We start from the raw sequence: 21,445 nt of genomic DNA on the forward strand, positions 1-21,445 counted from the left end.
GACAAGTTTGCTGGATGGTAAACTGTTTTCAGAAATTCAAATCAGCAACAGTACGATAATTAAAATAACATTTCTTCAAAATTTGCTCACAGTAAATTTTCTCATCCTGTGGTAAAACGAGACAGACAAACCACTAACTGAATCATCCTCTTGAATTTCTATATGCAGTTTTCAACTGAATACAAAAGAGGATCCAGGGTCAAACACTGAATTAATTTCATCAGAGATTATATATCACACAATAAAAATTTAACACCTTTCTGTAAGATTTTCTTTGATGGATAAATTATCTTTATCCTGTTTGTTTAAGTTAAGGGTGGCTTATATTTCTCATTCTATTAGTGTTTGCCACAGAAACTGACCTGGAGGAATATAGTTCCATTTTAGTCTCTGTTTTGATCTAAGTGGTCCTTTATAGTAAGTTAACTTGGCCAAAAGACTACCTTTCAGAGTTTGCTTTAGAGTTGCACATGCATACATTTTTTCATTTTTAGGATTTTATTGATCGGGGATGAGTAAATTGTCCCAATTAAACTAGAATAAAACATGATAATGCATTATTTATGAACCAAAGTAACTTTATCTGATGGGATGGTATCTTGTCCCCAGTGAAAGCTCAGGTAGTCAGCTCTAGCAGGGAAATTATGGCATTCCTGCCAAATTATTCTCATACTGAGGCTTTTTCACATACATCTTACTGCTCTGCTGCTATTAAAACTATTTTAAGGAGAGGTAAGAACAATTTCTAGCTGGGTAGGTTTAAGAATGTTGGAAGTATAGAGGTTTTCGAAGGTTGAAAAAATGATTATAATGGTTTAAAGTAAGCAGGTTGTGGTACTGACAATTTTCTCAGACTTTTCTTACTAAAAATAGAAACAATACATAGTCTCAATCAGTAGCAAAAAAGATAATGCCTTGAAAGAGGTATTGTTTCTTCTAGCACTACTTGCTACTTCAGGAAAATGACATTTTGTTCAGCAAAGTCACATTTTGTTCAGCAAAGTCAATTAACACTTAGCTGAAATCAGAATAAGACTACAAATACAGAGGGAAAAGTTTTTGCTCCTTCCTTCCCAGAAGAAATACAATCAGCGATTAGAGAAGCAAGATGCAATAACTAGCCTCATCCTTCCCCTTAAAACTAATTTTCCAAGTGATGTTTAGTATAGAGTCCCTGGCTATAGTACAGTACCAGTAATACCTATGTACATCACCAGGACAATGTCGAAATTTGAATAACAAATACTTATAAAGAACTCTTGGTTCTGCCAGTAAAGAGCATTGCATATGTAAAATACTCTGATGTGTTTGGATAAGCTTTTTAGTTTGTTTATATAGCAAATTCACTTTCCCTAATTATGTTCGAGGAAACCTCAGTCGCAGAACCTCAGAGAAATGTTTCTCCCTTCTGAAGCGGAGACTTTAGCTCACTTTGCCTACGGCACTAGATTTAGGTTTCTGCCACCTCTCCATTAAAATTCAACCACATTTCCAGTTGGATTCTCTACAGATGTTTTAGAACAATCAAGTCATTTGAGTCTTCTGTAAAGCTGAGATACAGAACCTGACTAGAAATCTCACATTAAATTCTGAACTTAATAGACAAGATAGATGGGAGTTGTTCACAAAAAAACAGTTGGGGCGGTAAATGATCTTTCATTAACATATATTTGCAGTATTTTAAATGTATTGTCTTTTCAGGTATGCAGTCATCATACACAGCTTTACTGTACTCAAGCACTGCTACATGGATGTCAAATGTAAACTAAAATTACATATAAGAACTGAAAACCTGCTTTAAAGAAACTGCATCATCTCCTGGCAGAGATTGCAGAAAGAAAGTGAAAATAAAGTCCTCAACTTTATAGAAAAGTAAAAGTTTAAGAACACTCTGAATAAACACATTTATTGCTACACAACAGAAAAATAATAATCATAATCTCCATTCTCTTAATTAATGGCAATGATAGTCCAGAAGAAAGAAAAAATCACAACAGACAATCCTTCATAGTGAAAATCCTGTCCTTGTGGACAGTTTGCGAGGGCCGCCATTCCAAGTGAGGAAGAAATGTGAACACAGTCTGCTGTAACAGACATTTATGAGCTTGTTTCAACAGAGGTTTAAATATCACACCCCAGTAAAGCATAAACTTAACAACAAAATCATCTCCAGTCTAACTGCATTACTCATATGAGTAAACTTCCTTTGTAATTCTGCTCGGTGCCACGAAAGGAGGGCAGACAACTGCGGGCGCTGCTCCCTCCTCTCGCCTCAGCACACGCTCTGCACCCGCGCCCAGCCCGGCAGAGCCCAGCCTGGCAGAGCCCAGCCCGCCAGAGCCCAGCCCGCCAGAGCCCAGCCCGCCAGAGCCCAGCCCGCGAAAACCTCACTGTTGGCACCACCAACTGCCACTCCAAGCAGCTCCTGGCTCCTCAGCCGGAATTAGACACGCGTACATGTAATTTTTTTCATGCATATACATATACACTGTTGTTACTCTGCTAGTGCAACAGACTTCCTTGGCCCTGGAAATGCTGTTTGGTATTATCACCTAAAAAGATGAGTTCTGGTTGCTATCTATTCAGCCTTTCAGAAAACCGTATTTTCTTTTGAATCTGCTTTCCAGTTCATTCACTGACTTTTTGAAGATGAGCTTTTTCTATCAGTGTCTAAATGTGTTATTTAGAGTTCTGAAATTAAACGATCCTCACACACACCCAGGGTCCCGACTGCAGCAGGATGATGTGGCAGGAGACATGAAGCTAGAACAGCTACAACGTTCATTTCATTCAAGAGCGGCAGAACCTTTGGAGCCTCTAGTCTGCCAGCAACTTCAGTGCCTTCCGGTCTATGAAATAAAACGTAAGCAAACAAACCCCAAACTTCAAGAACTTCACTCTTATGCCAGCTCTAGTTGTTAGAAATAGTGATGACGTTAAAATCAGAAAATACAGGATGTCTCTAAAAACAGTTTCAATTCAATGCGGTCAAAAGGATTAAAGTATCAACCAAACAAAATCAGTTTTGCAAATGGCTGAGTTACTTGATTTTATAAAATAATTTCCAAGTGTCCCAAAAAATCAAATACCATCATGAAAACTACTTGTCAGTCTAGTCCACAGTTTTTACAGTGTTTGTAACAAGAATAATCATAGGAAAAATAAATGTGCAGAAAGGAAGAGGAACTCTCTGAAATGTCACTGGCAGACATGATTTTTCTTGTTTTAATTTTGCAGTAGATTTCAATTAACTCCAGATTTTGTATAGGCTGTGCACACACTGAGAGAAAATTCACTCTGCATATACAAAATGCAGACACTCCGAAGAACATGTCATCCATCATTCAAGCTCAAGAACTCTCACGTGAATTTAAACCCGTAAGTCTGCAGCTCAGATCTGCATCTCAGGTATCTGAACATGTGATCCTCTGCATTCACTGCACTTCAAGGCATTTGCAATGGATCAAAAAATACTTTTTTTAATCACAGTTCACCAGATCTTAAAGGCTTTTACTATGAATTTAGCTTCATGTGAAACATTCCAGCCTCTGGGATGTTACTTTATTCAAAAAGCAAAATAAAACCCAATTTTATCCATCCCTACTAAGTCTGAATTTGACTAAACGGGACTAGTAACTTCAGTATGGAAACAGGCATCCGTTTTCCAGAAAAGACAACTGAGCTCAGGGAACAATTCAGATCTATGACAGACAGGAGTACAAGCATCTTGTTTCATACGGCACCATGCTGTAGCCAGGGGCCCAGGAACAGGGAGGCCCTGACAGCAGTACAGCTCAGCACAGCAAACTCTTAATGCCTGGCTGACCTTCCTACATGTAAAATCAACAGTCTCCACATACCTACATACACTTGGCTGATGCTAAGAGGGACACACCTGTGCACTTTTCCACTGTAACATGTCACCTAGGAAACTCTGTCTGCACAACCCCCAGGTACAGATTCAAAGGAATAAAACAGTGAATGTAACTTTCAAACAATTATTCCTCACAAGCTTTCATGGCAGCTCATCAGTGAGATATATTAATATGAAATCCATTTTCACACTGGATCATTCAGGAGCGTACAGACACACTTGCAGATGGAGCACCGCCACAAGTAGGACCCACATACTGAGCCCAGTTCTTTATAATACCCCTGTGACAACAACAAATTAGTAAGTGGCTGCTGCAAGGACATTTAAGTTTAAACATCAGTGACCACACACCGTTTCCTGGCAGGTTGAGCCCAAGGGACTGGGCGCACTAGGTTACCTGCCCCTGATCGCCACTGCCAGCCTGCTCCCTTGGGCTGTGACACTGCGGGGCACAGAGCCACCGGGGGAGGAGACCAGACAGGGCCCCTGGACAAAGAAAACATTCAGTCTTGACATCTCTCTTTTGTTAAATTCAACAGCAGTTACATTCATAGTGCTGCCTCTCGGCATGACCCACAGACAAATGATGGGAAGCATAAGAAAAGCTGGTTTTAATAAAACAATGACACTTTCCCTTCAAAATATTTTTTCTTTTTCTCCTTCTCCCCGAGTCCTTGGAAAAGTCTCATAGGCCAGTGGCCTATGAATGCTTTTGATCACCCACGCCATTAAAAAACATGTTTGAGCACACACTCCCAATTCATGTACGCGATTTCTCTGTTTATAAATTACAGACATCTACTACTGAAGGTCTAATATTTTCTTCCCACATCCCAACGGATTTCCCTGCACAGCCCCTGTGATGCATGCACCCACCCTGGCCACCTCTGCCGCGGGTGAAGTGCAGTTCCAGGCGCACCACAGGGAACCTCTCAAGTTCTCCATGTAAGAAGGAAAGTCAGAAGAGGTACAATGTACCAGCTCAAACATCCTGCAGTTCTTGCTCTCTGCCCACTTTCATTATTATACTCCATCTGTAAACCCACAGCTGAGAACAAAGCATACCTCCACCCAAAACTCACTTTGTGACTTAAGTAATGCCTGTCATTAAAAAAGTTCAGTAATAGTTCCACAGTGAATTCCTTCCACCTAATAATTAAAATAGATTAATAGTGAATACAAAATTATTTTTCCTCTATCTCTCTCCTTTTGTCTCTGACTGAATGCAAGTAAAATTCCAAAAGGATCAACACTACATTTATTTTTAACAGGGGGGAAAAAAGAAATAGCACTAAAACCAGAGTATGGTAAATGCCGTCCATGTGAGAATGTTTGATTTAACAGTTCCTGTGGCTGCTATACTTGTTAATCCATCTCTTTCCTGTAGCCACTCAAGCTATTGCAGTTTTGGTTTGGGGCACGAAGCTGGCTATGTGACTAAGAGATTTCTTGTGGTTAAGCTATCGTCAGGATTTCACTGGAAAACAAAAGCGAGGGTCAGAAAGTACTTAGCTGCCCTAGAAAACCCCAAAATGTTCAGTGGGCATGAACACAATATTTTTATTGATATAACAAAAAATAAACTTTTCTGCTTTTTGAAGTTAAAACACCAAAGGAAGATGAAAAACATTTTTTCACAGATCTTTTTCTTACCTAATAATGACACACTGATTTTCTCTGTCAATAATCATGTTTCTGTACATGCTGTCTGCAAGAGCATAAATATGTGGTGGGTTTTCATATTGTGCCTAGAAGGGGAAACAGAGAATTATTTTTCAATACAGCATAAAATAATGCAGAAAGACCAATATAAATTTTTATTTCAACTGGACTAATTATTTTCCTGGAAAAACAATTCTGAGTCCCAATTTATACTGATTTTTCCCCAGGAATTTTTTTGTTTGTTTAATAAAAACAAATCAAAGTGTCTGGGTTTTGTTACTGATCTTTCTCTCATGCATAATTTTCTCCTAAAATGTTGTAAACACCCTGTCCTAAAAATGGTCCGTGCTTGAAATACATTACTTGTCCAAGAGAAACTCACATAATTTAAGCCTATTCCACCAGCAGTCATATGCTAACAATAAACTGCCCAAACCGCTCGGCAGAGCCTGCTGCTGCAGGTCTCACTTTCATCCAGAGCCCACCAAACCAAGCAGTTTCCCACATCCACAGATATGCCCAGCTCCAGCAGAGTGGAAAGCTGACTTCTAAAGCCCCCAATGTCCTTGTCCTGAGCCACTCTTCAAGCTGTATTTTCAAAAGTGGCACCTAATTTTGGCATCTCAATTTTTTAATTCTTCTTGTCCAGCTAGAGAGTTCTCAAGTCATAGTCTCCAAATGCACTAATGGCCATTTTGTATTGTGCAGCACACTTTAAGCATACAGTAACGTAAAAATGGCCTCTGCAGGAGGAGGGGTGTGTCAAAGACAGAAACCTGATATGGATTAGAATTAATCAATACGAGTATTTTCTTGAAATAATACTAATCCTGTGATCCAGAAAATTCAGTTCGAAGACCCACTATATGGTAATGGCTATCAGCCAAATCCTCCCAGGCTACTGCAATGCTACCAAAACCCAGTAACAAACGCTTCCAAGAGTTTAACCACGTAGAAAAATATTTACACGTCCCCGAATACAGCAGTACATTTTAGACTGCTTTACTTACTGCTCCTTGGTACATTTCAATTTCCTTTTCCCCAAAATATGGCATTTGCTTGAAAGGATTCACAGAGATTAAAACAGAGCCAATATATGTCTGTATTCAAAAGAAGTTAAGGTAACTACAGTTTCACAAACTATTATCTTACCACAAGTGACTGCCAAATAAGTTTTCCATCTGTTACATAACCCAGCACAGCTTCAAATGAAAAAGTAAAAACTCCACAGCTTACAACAATTGTTAATAAAAATGAAATTAGCAGGCTTGCCAGAATATAAACATATCATAAAATGGGATACTTTCATATTCTCAAAATATTTATTTTAGGAGAAGCTAAGTATAGAAATATGTATCAGAGGCCCAAACACAACACACCTTGAATCAAAATACAGAAAGGAAACGGCATATTTAAACTGGTTTGGTCCTTTGTAACTGAGGATGTTGTATTGTCAGTACTAGAAAAGATTGTTTTGACCTTTGCAGCACACAGTACAGTGATGAATTCTGATCTCATAGTCAGAGCACTGAGCACACACAGTGGATGGAAACAGCCACAGCTGAGCTCAACTGGACAGTCACTCAGCTGCGTGGGGCAGTGGGGGACTAAGGGATTAGGTAATTCAGTGTGTGGTGTTATTTTATGAGTGTAACTATTAACAGTCCCTAGAAGTCTTATCCTGCCGGCTGCCCTGGAAGACACTCAGTTTCAAGCCTTTATTAGTCACAGAAAGCTTTTTTGCAACATTTTGAATGTTCGTATTTCACTGTTCTGCATTCAGCTGCACATGTACCCTCAATTACAAAATACTTTAGAAACCTGTGGAATTAGAATTGCGGTGTACATACATGAAGCGACTGATGAAGAACTGACAGGTTCTTTGAGCTGGGAGTCAGCAGTGTGCCCACGCCAATGAGTGCAAAACACTTCCCTGCAGCTTTCATTAAACAATCTGGAATTGTTCACAGGCAAGCTTACTATCCAAACTTTCCATGCAAAAGCAGGAAAACTAACAAATTTATCCTGCTGGATTATCCACCATAAGAATCTCTTATTTTGGTGCTACAGCACAACATGGTAACATATTAAAGAAGTATAACCCAGAGAATATAATTTCTGTATTGTTAATTTGCAATGCTTTCTTCATACATTTTTTAATTTAATGCAAACAAGAGTGACAACATCTGGGTCTCAAATATAATAAATCAAGCATTCATTGTGTCAGTATAAACATCCGAAGTGACAGTTTTCTGTTGGTAAACAATAGCAGCATTTTCTGGGATGATTTGGTAATCTCTCTGCAATGTAGCACAGAGAAATGTTCATTCATGGGTGGACATACAAACAACTGAAAGATTCAAGAGATGATCTCCATTTTAGAATGAAAAGCCTTCGCAGAACTGCAAAAGGAGTCTTTTCTCCCTACACAAAGGAATTATAATGCTTTAAAAGAAGACTCTGATCCCTCAATGCGACCACAAGTACCCTTGGAAAACAGACTCATTCCTGCTTCAGTAGAAAGACCATCTCAATGTTAATCTCAGTTATTTTTATAAGAAAAAAAAAGCATAAAGCCATTTCTTCAGCACAGAGCACTGAAGACTTTGTGAATATACTGCATTGAAGATGCAACATTCCACAGGGACAAAAGCATTCGTGTTACTAACAGAAAAGCACTACAGTTTGCCCCAGTACTACAGTTTGGCAAATATTGTGCAACTTTACCATGTTTCTATAAGGCAAATTTAATAATGGCGTGGTCCTTTATTGAACAGAGGGTCCAAACCCTTGTGCACATGCACATTAAAAACCTCTGCAGTTTGGAACGGCAATGTTAGTACAACTGCAACATTAATTTTTGTCTATCAGTCCTTGCTAAATTGAGCTGCTACTTAGCTCTTAACCATCTGAATATATGGAAATAGCCAGATGTTATATTTCCTTCCCTTTCTGCTAAAAAAAGTTAAACTCGTCAAGGAAACTGTTCTCCAGAAACAACTAGGAAGTATGAAAACCTGGCTACAGCAGAAGAAGAAACAGTATCACTTTCTAGTGCACAATCATATTAACTAGTGTTACCAAATTCATTATTGCAGCACATGCTACATTGTGAAAGCTAAAAATGAAATAGTAGCCTTCTTATCTCAAATAATTCCTTTTATATGAAACAATATGAAAAATACCAGCAAAACTTTGGTGCTGAAATCTGATTTTCTTCTTAGGTTATATGTTCAGGTAATTAAATGTTTCATTTTTTCATTAATCATAGAATAAAAATGTCAAGTGTGAACACTGTAGATTTACAGATGTCCACCTGTTTCCACCAGCCCGTGATTCACAGTATTAACAATTCCAGAATAACTTGTAAATGGGGTTATGTCACAGAAGAAATACTATTTTGAAAAGCATTAGAATTTGGGAGGTATGGAAGACAACATGATCTCAAGACACATGTATACACCCTAAACCTATTAATTCTTGCTCTTAGAAATAACATTACTGCAGTAGCTTCAGGGGTCACATGGATATATAAATATATGGAGCTAGAGGCCTATCTTCAACAATGAGAAAAACAATTCCATATATCAAAAAGAATACTTTAAAATAATTTTTCAGATCTTAATTTCAACCCTCATAATTAGCTCAGTTTACAAAGCATTTTGTGTAATCTCGGGTGAACTGTCACATAAAATGCTCAGCATTTTTGAGAAATCTTCTTAGAGAGAATACACACATATAATTAATTTCTCACTGGCTCAGCAAGTCCACAGGGCCCCACTAAAAACAACACCATAAAGGATACAAAAATATAATCATCCATGTATCGTTTCTTCAAGTTCTCCACTATGGAATCCTCTGTGATTTTGGAAAGAAGGACCATATCGTCCACACCACTGTGCTTGACATTGTGGCTCTGCCAGTGGTATCTGTAGTGGCCTTTGCTGCCCTGCAAGAAAGCACAATAAGCATCAAAAAGGTTACTATGTTTCTCATTAGCATTAAATAACCAAACCAATCTATTCAAATTCCAACTTCCAAAATATTTCTCTTTCATTGAATTCTATTCCTTGATCCAGGCATCACACAAAAGCATACAGAAAATATGTCAATTGACTTGCCTCTGAACTACTTAAGAATCGCACTGCCCTCAAACATTAGAAGGTAATTCCATGGGGTTTTCTGAATGTCTGCACACAGAAGGGATTTCAGATGGCAGACACTTCTAAATCTAGCAGGGAAAAAAACAAATAAAAAAACCCAGCCAAACAACAACAACAAAAAAACCCAACCACCACCAACAAAATGCCACACCACAACCAAACAACACAACTATTCCAACTGAGATGCAGTTACTGGAAGTTAAGGATGCATAAATTACACTCCTACAGTGCAACTACTAGTAATGAGGATAATTCCCACTTAAATTGGGTACAGTGGATTCTCCACTCTTCACAGTCTTTTAAGTGAAACCTGCACAAATGGCAGCTGTGAGCCTGATCAGTAAGTATTCCATGACGTTCTGCACATTATGTTATACATCTTATCGGTCGCTTTTGATGTTAGTCACCATCCTTCACTGACATCAAATTAGATATTCTCTCTCCACACTTCCAGACTATTTCAGGATGCAACTGAAAACTTGTGACATTTCAAGCTCTATCACTTGAAATCAAAATCTGGGTGTTTTAGTGTTGTGGTTGGGGTTTTTGTTTGGTTGGTTTTTGTTTGGTTTATGTATATATATATATATAGAGAGAGAGAGAGAGAGTTATTTTTTTCCCGCAGCTGATTTGAATAGGAGCTAGGTTCTACGGATACACCAACAAACAAATTTAAATCCAGCCTAGATCAATGCTATTAACCGTCCTGGCAGATAATGCTAATGGAGTTCGACCTTCTTGCCTTTTTATATTTCAATTTTTGTTTACACAATACTGAAAATAGTGATGCTGGAATTAACACATTTTACAGTGAAAATTTACCAAGTACACTGTTAAGGAAGATGTGACCAACAAAATGACAATTGCGTGTATTCCCCTAATTTTTTAATACCACAATTTCAAACAATGTGATTTAGCTACATTGCTCTCATGTATGTTATGGGATCAAATCATATTCAGCAGAATACAAGAAATCTTAACTATTATAAAGTAGTTTGCAGAACAAAATAATGCATAATTTGTTACAGATTAAGTAAGAAAACACAGGTACTCTAAACACTTAGGCTAGACTCAACTATTTTGAAATGGGACATCAGTAACTTACAGAGGTGCAAATTTCCTGTGTACACACTTCCTATGCAACTACTAACGCAAAAGTGCATCTGCCAAATTGTTTCCTCAAATAAATAGCCAAGCACTTGCACCAACACCAGGCACAAGAGTAAGAACTACAAATGGGGTCAGGGGAGCACAAGGCTTTTATTTTAAGCTGAGTTGGCTAAAAGTGTTCATTTAACTAGCCTTGGACTATGTTTTTTCCACTGAACTCACTGCCCCTATTAGGGGGAAAACCCAACAAAACCTAATGAAGACACAGATTTAATGCATACTGTATTTGCAATATTAATATTAGCAAATAGAGTCGGGCCTATAGGTTAGCCTCACTTCAATGTGACTGACACACAAACCAAAGGCCAACTGGATTTTTATCTCAAGTTAAATTAACTTGCACTAAACCCAGACCATTTTACTACTGCAGACAGCACAGAACTTGCAGACTTTACATGTATTTTCTATGAAGTCTCCAGCCATTGCTACCACTGATGCAGCTCCATCACTGCAAACGACACTGTAAATTTTAATTAAAAGAATGCTTTTAAATATAGTATACCAGAATATATGTCTGAAAACACATAATCTCATCAATTTTCTTGAACATCCACAACCTTACATGAGTTTTAATAAAATAATAATCTCAAACAAGCTTAGTCTGTGTGAACATTGTCAATTTCATATTTGCACAATGGAAGCAGTGATCTGGAAACGCTGAGAAAATGAAGGAACCAATTAATGTTTGGAAATAGTTATAAAACATGTGACTGAAAGGAATCAGTTGAAGGTTGGGTTATTGGAGAAAACGGAGATCCAACACAGAGGCATTTCCTTCAGTGTACTCATCAGCTATTTGTGATATTACACTTGGAAAAAGGAACTGGCAGGATGGACAAAAAGATACAGTATCAATACAGATACAGTGAATTGCATTTTTCACAAAGCTCAACAGAATGTGCTTTGCTATCAGATAATAGAGTAAGCTACAGAAAATGGTAGTAAACGAGAGTGGGAAAACAATCAAGCTTCCCATTGGAAGCTACAGCATTAGACCTAGTAAATTCAATGAAAAGAGGACAAAGCTCACAAAGCCACGGGATCCATGGAAAATGTGCACACAGTCTGCAAAACAGCAGGCTTTGTACCAGTCAGCGGCTGCTGCTGGCGGTGATTAAGACACACACGCTGCCGGGCCAAAGGGTTCTTCCCCAAAGCCATGCCAGCGGGCACGCCAGGGCAGCGCCAGGAAACCTGCACTTGCCCCAGAGTGGCTCTGCCCCCCGCCCGCACACCGGTACAGCCCGCCCGCACACTGCTACAGTCCGCACACACACCCCGCTACAGCCCCCCCCAGCACCACCAGTACAGCTGACACACCACTACAGCCCTACAGCCCGCACACACATCACTACAGCATGGCCATCCAGGCTGAGTGCTGCAGGGTCACACACAGCTACATGGAAAAGGATGCAGAGAGATTTAATAAAAAGGCAGCAGCCTAAATATCCAAAACAGCAAAAGCATGGAAGACACCTGAAAGTGGTAGCACAAAGTAGTTCACATTAATATTCTATCACAGCTTAAACGGCAGTTGCCATCAGTAACTTGGGACTACAGTTTTTTCCCTTACAGCACAGTCTTATGTGCAAATGCACAGAGAAGCAGCAAATCCTCACCACATTATTGTCACACTTCTCCCTAGAATCTAGAAATAAGCCCAAGTACCAGTAGTGTCTCACTGCATCTGTGGTTAAGTTTTGCTCTCACTCTTGTTTCTCCAGGAACCTAACACCAGTAGGATGGCCTCACACAGTGGCTAGCACCTTCTTGGTCTGGGCAACCAAACAGGAAGTGCTGTTTCTACAGGATACCACCTACTCCCAAGTTCTTGCTCCTCCAAGCATGAGTGATGACTACAGAGTCTAACCTGAATTTATCAACTTCAGTCACTTTCAACTGGTACTATAACCATGTCCAGCTAACAGTTAACCAGGTTTTATATAGTTTTGAAATAAAAAGAGAATCTTCCTATCACAAGTCATCTGAAAAAAACTCCACATTATGAAGAGTTGTAAAAGCAACTCTATTTCTCCAGGTTGTGTATTTCCTAAAGGTCAAGGACATATGCTTAAAAATTACAATGCTTTTCAGTTACCCACATTGCAAACACTAATGATTTGTTCATATTGGATATTTCTTCAGAATTTAACCTTTATTTTAACATACACATAAAAATGCAGTACTCTGATCTGGAGACAATTTACACCCGAGCTAGTTACCTGGTGTCCACCTTAACTTGAACCTCCTTTGCAGGGGGGACTCAGACTAATTGAGTCAGCTGCTAATTGCGCTCTGTTGCCCTTCAAACAACACACTGTCCCGTCCACCTGCTCCAGGGAGAGGCTGGGTCTCCTGGGGCTCCCCCAGAACTTCAGAGCCAGCAGAGCAAGGGCCGGTGGGGATGCCCCATGCCAGCGCTGGCCACAGCGGAGCTGGAACAGAGTCCCCTGTGGCGTGGTCAGATCTGGGCACACAGAGGCTCGGAGCTTGTGGTCTGCACAGTTCACATGTCAGCAAACAGCAACTTAGCTTCTCTTAGCTTTTCTCAGGGAAAGATGTGGTCTAACTGTACAATAAATAAGCAAATGAAGTCTTTGTGTCAGCACCAACAATGCCCAAGCAGCTGAAAAAAAGATGAGCTGGGCAGATTAGGAAAAGTACAAAAAACAAAACCACAACAGCCGGCTAAACGCCACAGAAGTGGAAGCACGGGTGTTGAACAACCCGGCTGCCAGGCCTCCACCAAGCCTCCTATGCTCCCAGCCCAGCACCCAGCCTCACGCAGGGAACGGAGGCTGGGCGGGCCGGCTGGAGTTAAAGGCGTGTACTGCACTGCTGTCAGCTGTTATTATTCATTCGGTTGCTGTTTTAGGCTCAAAATCAGATCTGCTTTGCACTGACAAGAATAATATTTATGAGTCACAAGCTGACCCTGCAGGCTAGGAGCCTACTGTTTCTGAGCAGAATGGCTTCAGGAGCACACAGGCACCCTCCTCTCCACCTCGACAACTTCGTTATCTTCAGCGTCGAAACAATCCAGACTCTAAAGAATGTTAAAAATTCTACTCTCACTTTGTACATCTCCCTAACACCCACTCATTAACAGACTAAGACAATTGCTACATTAATACCAAGAGAGGGAATGTAAAATGCTTCCTATGTACTAAATACTGTCTATACTCTCTGTACTACTTTTGGTATGATATGGTTAAAGCATAATATTGTTTCATTTGGAGTCAATAATAAATATTAATGAGACTTTTTTTTACAGAACATTTTTGCTGCCCTTCACCTTGTGTTACAATAGCAACTGCTGGTTTCTTACTTTTTGTCTTTATTATTGTTAGTATATTTGTACATTATCCTAAGCAACACATATTTGATGTGGCTATAAAAAGATTGAGTCATGCTGTGTCACAACAGGGTTTTCTTTAAACTGGAAAAAAAAAAGCAAATATTTTTGTATTTCAAGCTGTTTAAAAATAGTACGTCTAAAAATAAAGGACTAAAAACAAGGGATCAGAAGACACTGTATATATTCTGTCCCTGAGAAAGAACCTTGTTTCTCTCTCTCCATCAGAACTCTGTCTAAACTATGACAACCTACATGCCATAAATAATCATTTGTGGTTCCCAAAAGGGGAAAAATTGCCATCCTGAATCTCTGACAGCTTTTTTCGGTAGCAAACATCAATCCTCCATCCCAGTGCAGAACGGATTCTCAGCCTCCACGAGGGAAGTAAGAGTGTCATATGATCACAAGCATGAGCTTTTACTTTTTTCACTTATGACAACATATTATTGCACAAAATCCTTGTAGTTTTGGAGGCATGTGTCTATCTACTCAGAGAAGTATTATGAATACAATACTAAAGGATACACAGCTATCATCTTAACCGAAGATGTCACAAAACGGAAAAAAACACATATCAGCTACTCTACACCTGACATCAACGCTTCTACCAATGGCGGCATATCACTAGTGTCACCCGTGCATAATTGGTATCAGGTTTTCCATCTAACAAGAAAAAGAAACACAATTTTTTGCAATGACATAATCCATCAAAATTGCAAACTTTTATAATCCACTTACGGGAATCTTTCATGTATTTCTATAAAGTTGGAAAGTCTGCTTTCTCAGTAGAGGATACATCAGAAATATTTAACGTGGTTTTTGGTCCTTGACTGGGATAATCAAAACTGAGAAGACATAGTAGACAAAAATACTCTTGTATATCTAGTGTTAGAAAAAACAGAGATATTGTCTGCAATGATGTGACCATATTTCAGAAAGAAATTAAAGGAAGATAGCAGAATCAGCTAGATCAACAAAGATAGAGGGCAAATTATTTAAATTTAACATGACAGAAATATTAAGGGAGACAAAAAGCAGAGCTTTAAGTTTTCAGGAAAGAGCAAAGCAAAAATACTGAGCATCTAGCAGCAGGACATTTTATACAGAGAACTAAAAATACCAAAATTGCATTAAGGACTGGAAACTACTAGCAGGTTAATATCCCCAAAACCACAGCTAGGGAAATAAAATACTTAAAAAATCACCAGTTCTCAGTGTTTGCTCTCGGAGCAGAGTCTGCTCAGGCCCCTGTGACAGAAGGGCTGACTGCCCAGCAGGGCCAGCGCAGGCAGGTCCCCACGTCACCCCCCGCAGCCAACGCCAGAGCAGCCGGGGCCGCGGGAGGGACAGGACAGAACCGAACCCAGAGCCTGCTCACCTGGGCAGCAGGTGCATGTTTGTAACTCAACACCAGCTACAGCAATGGGAGATGCCTACAGGCTACACACATTATGCTCATGTTCAACAGTCCGGGAAGATATCAGGATTCTTGTAAGATAAATGCTCTATGTAAGAATGTAAGAACATGACCAAAATAAAAGTTACTGCAGTGTTTCACTGTGAGGATCAGGTATTGCATCGGTATTTAATTTTCACTAGTATTTTTGAAAAAGGCACAGCTACTTGACAGAACACAGTAAGGATGGGAATGAGCTTAAGAGCAGATCATGCTAACGTGCACACGTTTCTGACACAACGTACAGAGAAAGTGGGCCGATAGCCGAATGTAGTTAATGAACTGTAAATTCATATTAACATAGCCACAGCTTTTTGGGCAGTTGTGGCCTAATGTTCCAAGAAACAATCTTCTCAAGGAAATGCAATGCTGCTATCTACTTAATGTGCTTGACTTGCTCTTAGACGTGAACGGCCTTCCTCAACTTACTGAGTAGTCTCCAGAACGGTTCTAAGTTTGACTTCTTCCTTCTCACACGGGTAGCAACATTTTTGGTGACTGTGGTGGATTAAGGATAAAACTTGCAATAGCAACGTTTAGTTGACGAGTGTATCTATATAAAAACATACACACATACACACATACACAGACCCCGTTCCAATTATTTAACTGAGCAGCATCTCTGCATACTAGCTCTTGATCTGTAAATTGTATATACAGTTTGCATCTTTATATGCGTATTGTGCAAGTTAAGGAAATGCAAGACAACAATTACAACAAACAAGTTTCACCCTGTCTATATCAGTGCTTAATGTATAATAAAGCTTTTATATCTGTCACTCTTCTCCACTAAAAACAAGTTTCAAAGAGGTTTGTACAATCATACATCTTACATGTAATACTACAAAATACCATATGTTTTAACCCAAACTTACTATCACAGTTTAGCTATAGAGTATTAAAATTCTTTTTGGCGTTTGTTCTCTACAATACAGGTGCATGTATGGGAACTTTTTCGTCCCTCTTTCATTGTCATTACAAAAAAAGGCTGAGTGATGGTTCCCCCTTCTGACACCTCCCTGGAAAAGATATGCTCTGACATTATTTGTATACCACCTTCCCCAAAATACAACAGAGCAACTAGATGAGAGGCCAAATATCACCGGATTTTCCACAGCTGCAATGCCCCCAAAGTCTCCTCCACCTCTTTGTGAACAAGAACATCATATTTTTTTTTTTCTGGCTGTTGTTTGTTTGTTTGGGGTTTGATTAGTTTGGGTTTTTTTCAAACAACAGGAAAAAAATTGTCTATGATGAATTTATTCTGAGTATTCCTCTGTGTATTGCGTTTACAGAAAAAAAAAATTGTTACGGTCTTTAATTATGTAATTTGAAAACTCTATCAGTAAATTCAGACAAAACACCGCTGCCTCTCCTACAGCATCAGACTGAAAATATTTTTCCTTGATCAGCCTGAAACCAAATAAGAAACTGAAGTCAACTGTGAGCTTATTATCTGGTGTCCAGAGAGCAATCTCAGAACAGGCCGACTCAGAAGCTCAGACACACGGAGCAGCGTCTCCACAGGCACTGCCCCAACACAGCGTTTTGATGCTACGCTGGTGCCAGCTGAAGAGTAAATCAATACATTTTGCAGGTATTAAAGATGTAGAAACCATTTAAGTATTTGTAGAATTTCAGGGAATAAAACTGCTCCTGTGAAATACCATTTGGTTACAACAGTTACAACAAATCCACTGTCTGTATCTACTGAATCAACTTCCAATTATGTCATTGGCGCTTTCAAGTGACTGAAAATATCTCATTCCCAACAACAAATGTCTACCTAATCAGTTCAATATTTTAATTATTAGCAGGAAGACACTATAAAATACTTATAGCTCGTATTTTTAGTTACATTCCAGTAAAGCGTGACTTGTCTTTGAAAAACATGCTCAGTACTGCCAGTAATCACAAAGCATGATGAAAAGAGATGCCAAACTATTAGAGTTTTGAATCTTTCCTTGAATTTAGTATAAAACTTTGTTAACCCTAACATTATTCTTGTAATAAAATATTTACTTTTCAGCAAATAATTTTATTGAAATTGCATTACCAAAGGAAAATTTTACATAATAAAATGAGAGTAAGCATCTTATATAGTGTATTGTACTGATTAAGAACTTACTGCCAGTAATACTTTTGCTTTGATTTTTTATTACGATCATGATATACCTGTACGTGTTTTAGCACACTAGATCTGTTAAACTTGGGTCATAACCTATTTTCCCCACACTGTTATAGCTTTTGGGTTATTTTTTTTTCTATTCTGTTTCAGCAAACGCACGAGATAGTTCTATTTTTTCATTAAAAATACTACATCAGTTTAAAAGCTTCATGAAATCAGAATAATCAAAATCTAGTAATTTACGTTCAGTCTGTAGTCCGCTAATTTTCAAAGACAAAGTAACTTTCTGTTACCGGTTAATTGATAGCAAAGCGGTTCACGCCAAACTCGGAGGGCCGGGCGTCAGGCAGCGCAGCCCTGCCCGCTCACCATGGCTTTTATTTCCTTTTTACGCATTCTAAAATTTTACCTCAATATGGCTTTTTTAAAGTCCCTGGGTATTGAACTCTGACCTACAGAAACACAATTTTTTACTGCCTGATCAGTCCAGTAAAAAAAGCATTTTAAAACTCCAGTTTAAACACAGCATACCAGCTCTCGTACACAGATGGCAGATTGTTTTTTGTTATTACTATATTACTTTAGGAAGAGCAAAACTATCTTGAATAAGTAAAGAAACTGAAACAATCTCAATAAATGGATTATTTTAGTTGGCTTAGACATTTAGTTAAAAAAATAAAGACATCTATGCCCCAACATGCCTACTTCATTAACTTAACAATACACTGCCTAGGGAGACACTATCACCTACCTGTCACCCTAAACCTCCTGTGTTTTCTTCTATATGCTTAGCACATATTCATAAGAACTCCAGATACAAAGCAATTTAATTCCAATGGGATGCACTAACACACTCCACAACAAAAGATGTTATGAAACGATATTATTTTCTCCTCAATAAAGTGTTGAACATCTACAGTTTTCCTGAGTGTATTTGTCCTCATCAATCGCTAATGGATCGTGAGTAAGACTACAGCAGATTGGCAGATTATAGAAAGTGGCGTGAACCTTTTCTTATTACTGTTGTTTTTAACCAAGAATACCAAACTACGTGCTTTCATGCCAACTGCTTCATCTAGTTGAGTAAAAGTATGTAGCGATTCCACAAAAATTGAGAGATTGATTTATAAAATAAGCACATTAGCTAAATCATCCCCCTGAATAACATGTAAATTTAAAATAATTTTGAAAAACTAAGTTGAGACTGTTGGTTTGCTTGTGGTTTTTTACATGTACTCTGTTTTGTTTTCCTTTTAGGTACAAATATAGCCATTTTCTGAACTGATATTCAAACAAGAGGGAATACAATCAGTTTTTGCTTTTTAACTGAAGCTTGTCATGTAGTCACATGCCTGTGGCAGGTCAGAGTGAAGAAATAAAACACGCTCTATTGTAATAGGCATGATAAACCAGCAAAAGCTGCAACACAGCAGATAACTGTGGCCAGACTGATTTTTCAACAGTATGTACCAGAAAGCACCTTTGTGCTGACACCACAAAACTTTATTAGTGCAATGCATTGCTCAGAGTTATAACATTTAACTGCTCAAATGCCAAAAACAAGACACACAATCAACTGCTCATTTAATGCAGGCACTGGAATGGTCATTGCTTTCAAATTTGAGATATCTGCTGGGATCTTCCCAAATGTCAGAAGAGAGACCTGCCCTCCTGTGTGCACCATGTTGTTTTGACTGGGATGATAAGAGATAATTACTGCTGTGTTGGACCAGGGTGGTACCCCATGATTACTGTTGATTTGCCAAAGTCCTGCTTGCAGAATCTCAAGGTATACTGCGTGGTTTATCTAGGATTTTCCTTATGAGGCGGCTTCAACAATGTCTACTTTCATGTTGGATTAAAGAGTTACATAATCTGTCCTTGGACTTTGCTCAGGTGTAGAGCTCAGGTGTCTGGATTTCTCGACAGGTCACTGTTGTGGGAGAACTGTGTGAACAAGGAGTCCTGCAGCAGGGGACAGCTCTGGCACTGGGAGGTGGGACATGCAGTGAAGAGCTGAAGAGATGTTATTGTGGTTCAGGGAGAAGCAAGAGCGCTCCCCCACATCAGTATCCCCAGTTCACACATGAGCTGTCAACTCCTTTCACTGGTGACAGCGGATGGAGAAGCTTCTTCGGGGGGACAGAAGGAGTTCCACAGTGGGGGAGGTACTAATGTAAAAATTGCTTTCTATGTTTATTTTAATTTCAGAGAGCGCCGAGTAAGCAGAGTAAAAGCTTCAGGACTACAGCAGTTCCTGTTTACCTGGGCAGCGCTGACTCACAGCAGCAGGGGAATGCTCCACCAGGGAGTGGTGTTACCATCCACAGCAGAGCCCACACCTGGGTGGCAAAATGCATGTGGCTCAACCCACACATTCCTTTTTATTAGCTGTCATGTCTTGTTATTCATGCAAGAAATCAGATTTTACTTCAGACATTGTGGTAGACAGACTATTTGATACATTGATTAAATCTTTAATTTAACTCTTAAAAAAATCCAACTTTAATATTAGATATAACTGCTTCCTTGTGTAATTATTACATAAATACAAACAACTCCTTTGAGCATTCCACCTCAGATATTAGTTACACATCTTTCCAAGGGATCAAATCTTCATGTTGACATCAACTCCCCAAAAGCGGCTATTATTCAAAAAGCAACAGGAAGCAAAGTCTTGAGAAAAGCAGTATACATTAGACCCAACAAACCTCATGCACTGTGTAGGAGACTCAAACAGATACCCCTTCACTTTCTCAGCTGCACATTCACCTCTGGCCTGGTCTGCAAAGTGCTTACTATCCGCTTCCAGCATAACGGTTGAGGATGGTTGCACAACTGACGTGCAGCTGAGGAGCACAGGGTTTCCAGAGCTGCCAGCAGCCCCCTCAGAAAGCACACTCCCCACCAGTATGACAGTCTCATTCCTCCCTCATCCTACAGCAAGGATCTAAAGGCCCAATACACAACACTTTGCAGACCACTCCAGGTTTTCAGTGATACACACAAGCACTAAACCTAAATATCTGGTGGCAAAGAGATCTTTCCACTGCAAAGCACATGGTGACAGCAGGAAAAGTCTAAACTACTCAAAGATACAGAATTGGGAGCTCAGTGAATGGCTAATCAAAGTGGCTTGGGGACAATTTCATGCACAGGTTCATTCATCCTTTGTCAGGGTTTGATTTTTACTTTAACCAATAATTAGACTATGCCAGGGCAAGCGGGTCTCATTGAGTGTCCACAAAAGAAGACAGTCTCATAACCAGATTATCACCCACATGCACATTATGAACAAATTTAATATTTGCCGTTGCGCTAATTTTCTAACAGTTTTGATTACCCATCTCGGGGCAGCTTTGAGAAGAAACTACATTAAAAATACAGCAGGTAATACTTTGATTGTATAGAATAACTGGCTTATTTTCATTTAATGTTAGCTTTACTCCATTGGCTTTTATTACAGTATCTTTCCAGTCGATATGAGAATGCTATTCTTTGAACATTTTTCTAAATAACCCAGCCTATTTAAGGTTTCATGAAGCAGTCATATCTTCTTCCTGTCAGACCCCACGCTTCATATTATTTACTCTAATTTGTATTAAGCTTGTATCCTGGTTCTATAGACTTTCAT

At 39.1% G+C, this 21,445-nt stretch overlaps 1 protein-coding gene across 7 annotated transcripts in view; it reads right to left on the minus strand.

The window, feature by feature from the left end:
• The window catches only part of MYO1E (myosin IE), a 114,632-nt gene that overhangs the window by 44,588 nt on the left and 48,599 nt on the right, over positions 1 to 21,445 (minus strand). For 6 of the 7 annotated variants that reach the window (XR_010475240.1, XM_021299403.2, XM_065075988.1 and 3 more), the window contains 3 exons: positions 9,342 to 9,485; positions 6,547 to 6,636; positions 5,528 to 5,622 (listed from right to left, as the gene is read on the minus strand). Coding sequence is in view for 6 of the 7 variants with exons in the window: in XM_021299403.2 (XP_021155078.2) it covers positions 5,528 to 5,622; positions 6,547 to 6,636; positions 9,342 to 9,485 (329 nt within the window). In the remaining variant the exon portion in view is untranslated. Of the gene's footprint in view, positions 1 to 5,527; positions 5,623 to 6,546; positions 6,637 to 9,341; positions 9,486 to 14,965; positions 15,179 to 21,445 lie in introns of those variants that run through there. The other variant, XM_065075991.1, reaches the window with a different exon arrangement.

The sequence above is a fragment of the Columba livia genome, chromosome 11 (assembly GCF_036013475.1).
Source record: "Columba livia isolate bColLiv1 breed racing homer chromosome 11, bColLiv1.pat.W.v2, whole genome shotgun sequence".
NCBI classification, from domain to species: Eukaryota; Metazoa; Chordata; class Aves; order Columbiformes; family Columbidae; genus Columba; species Columba livia.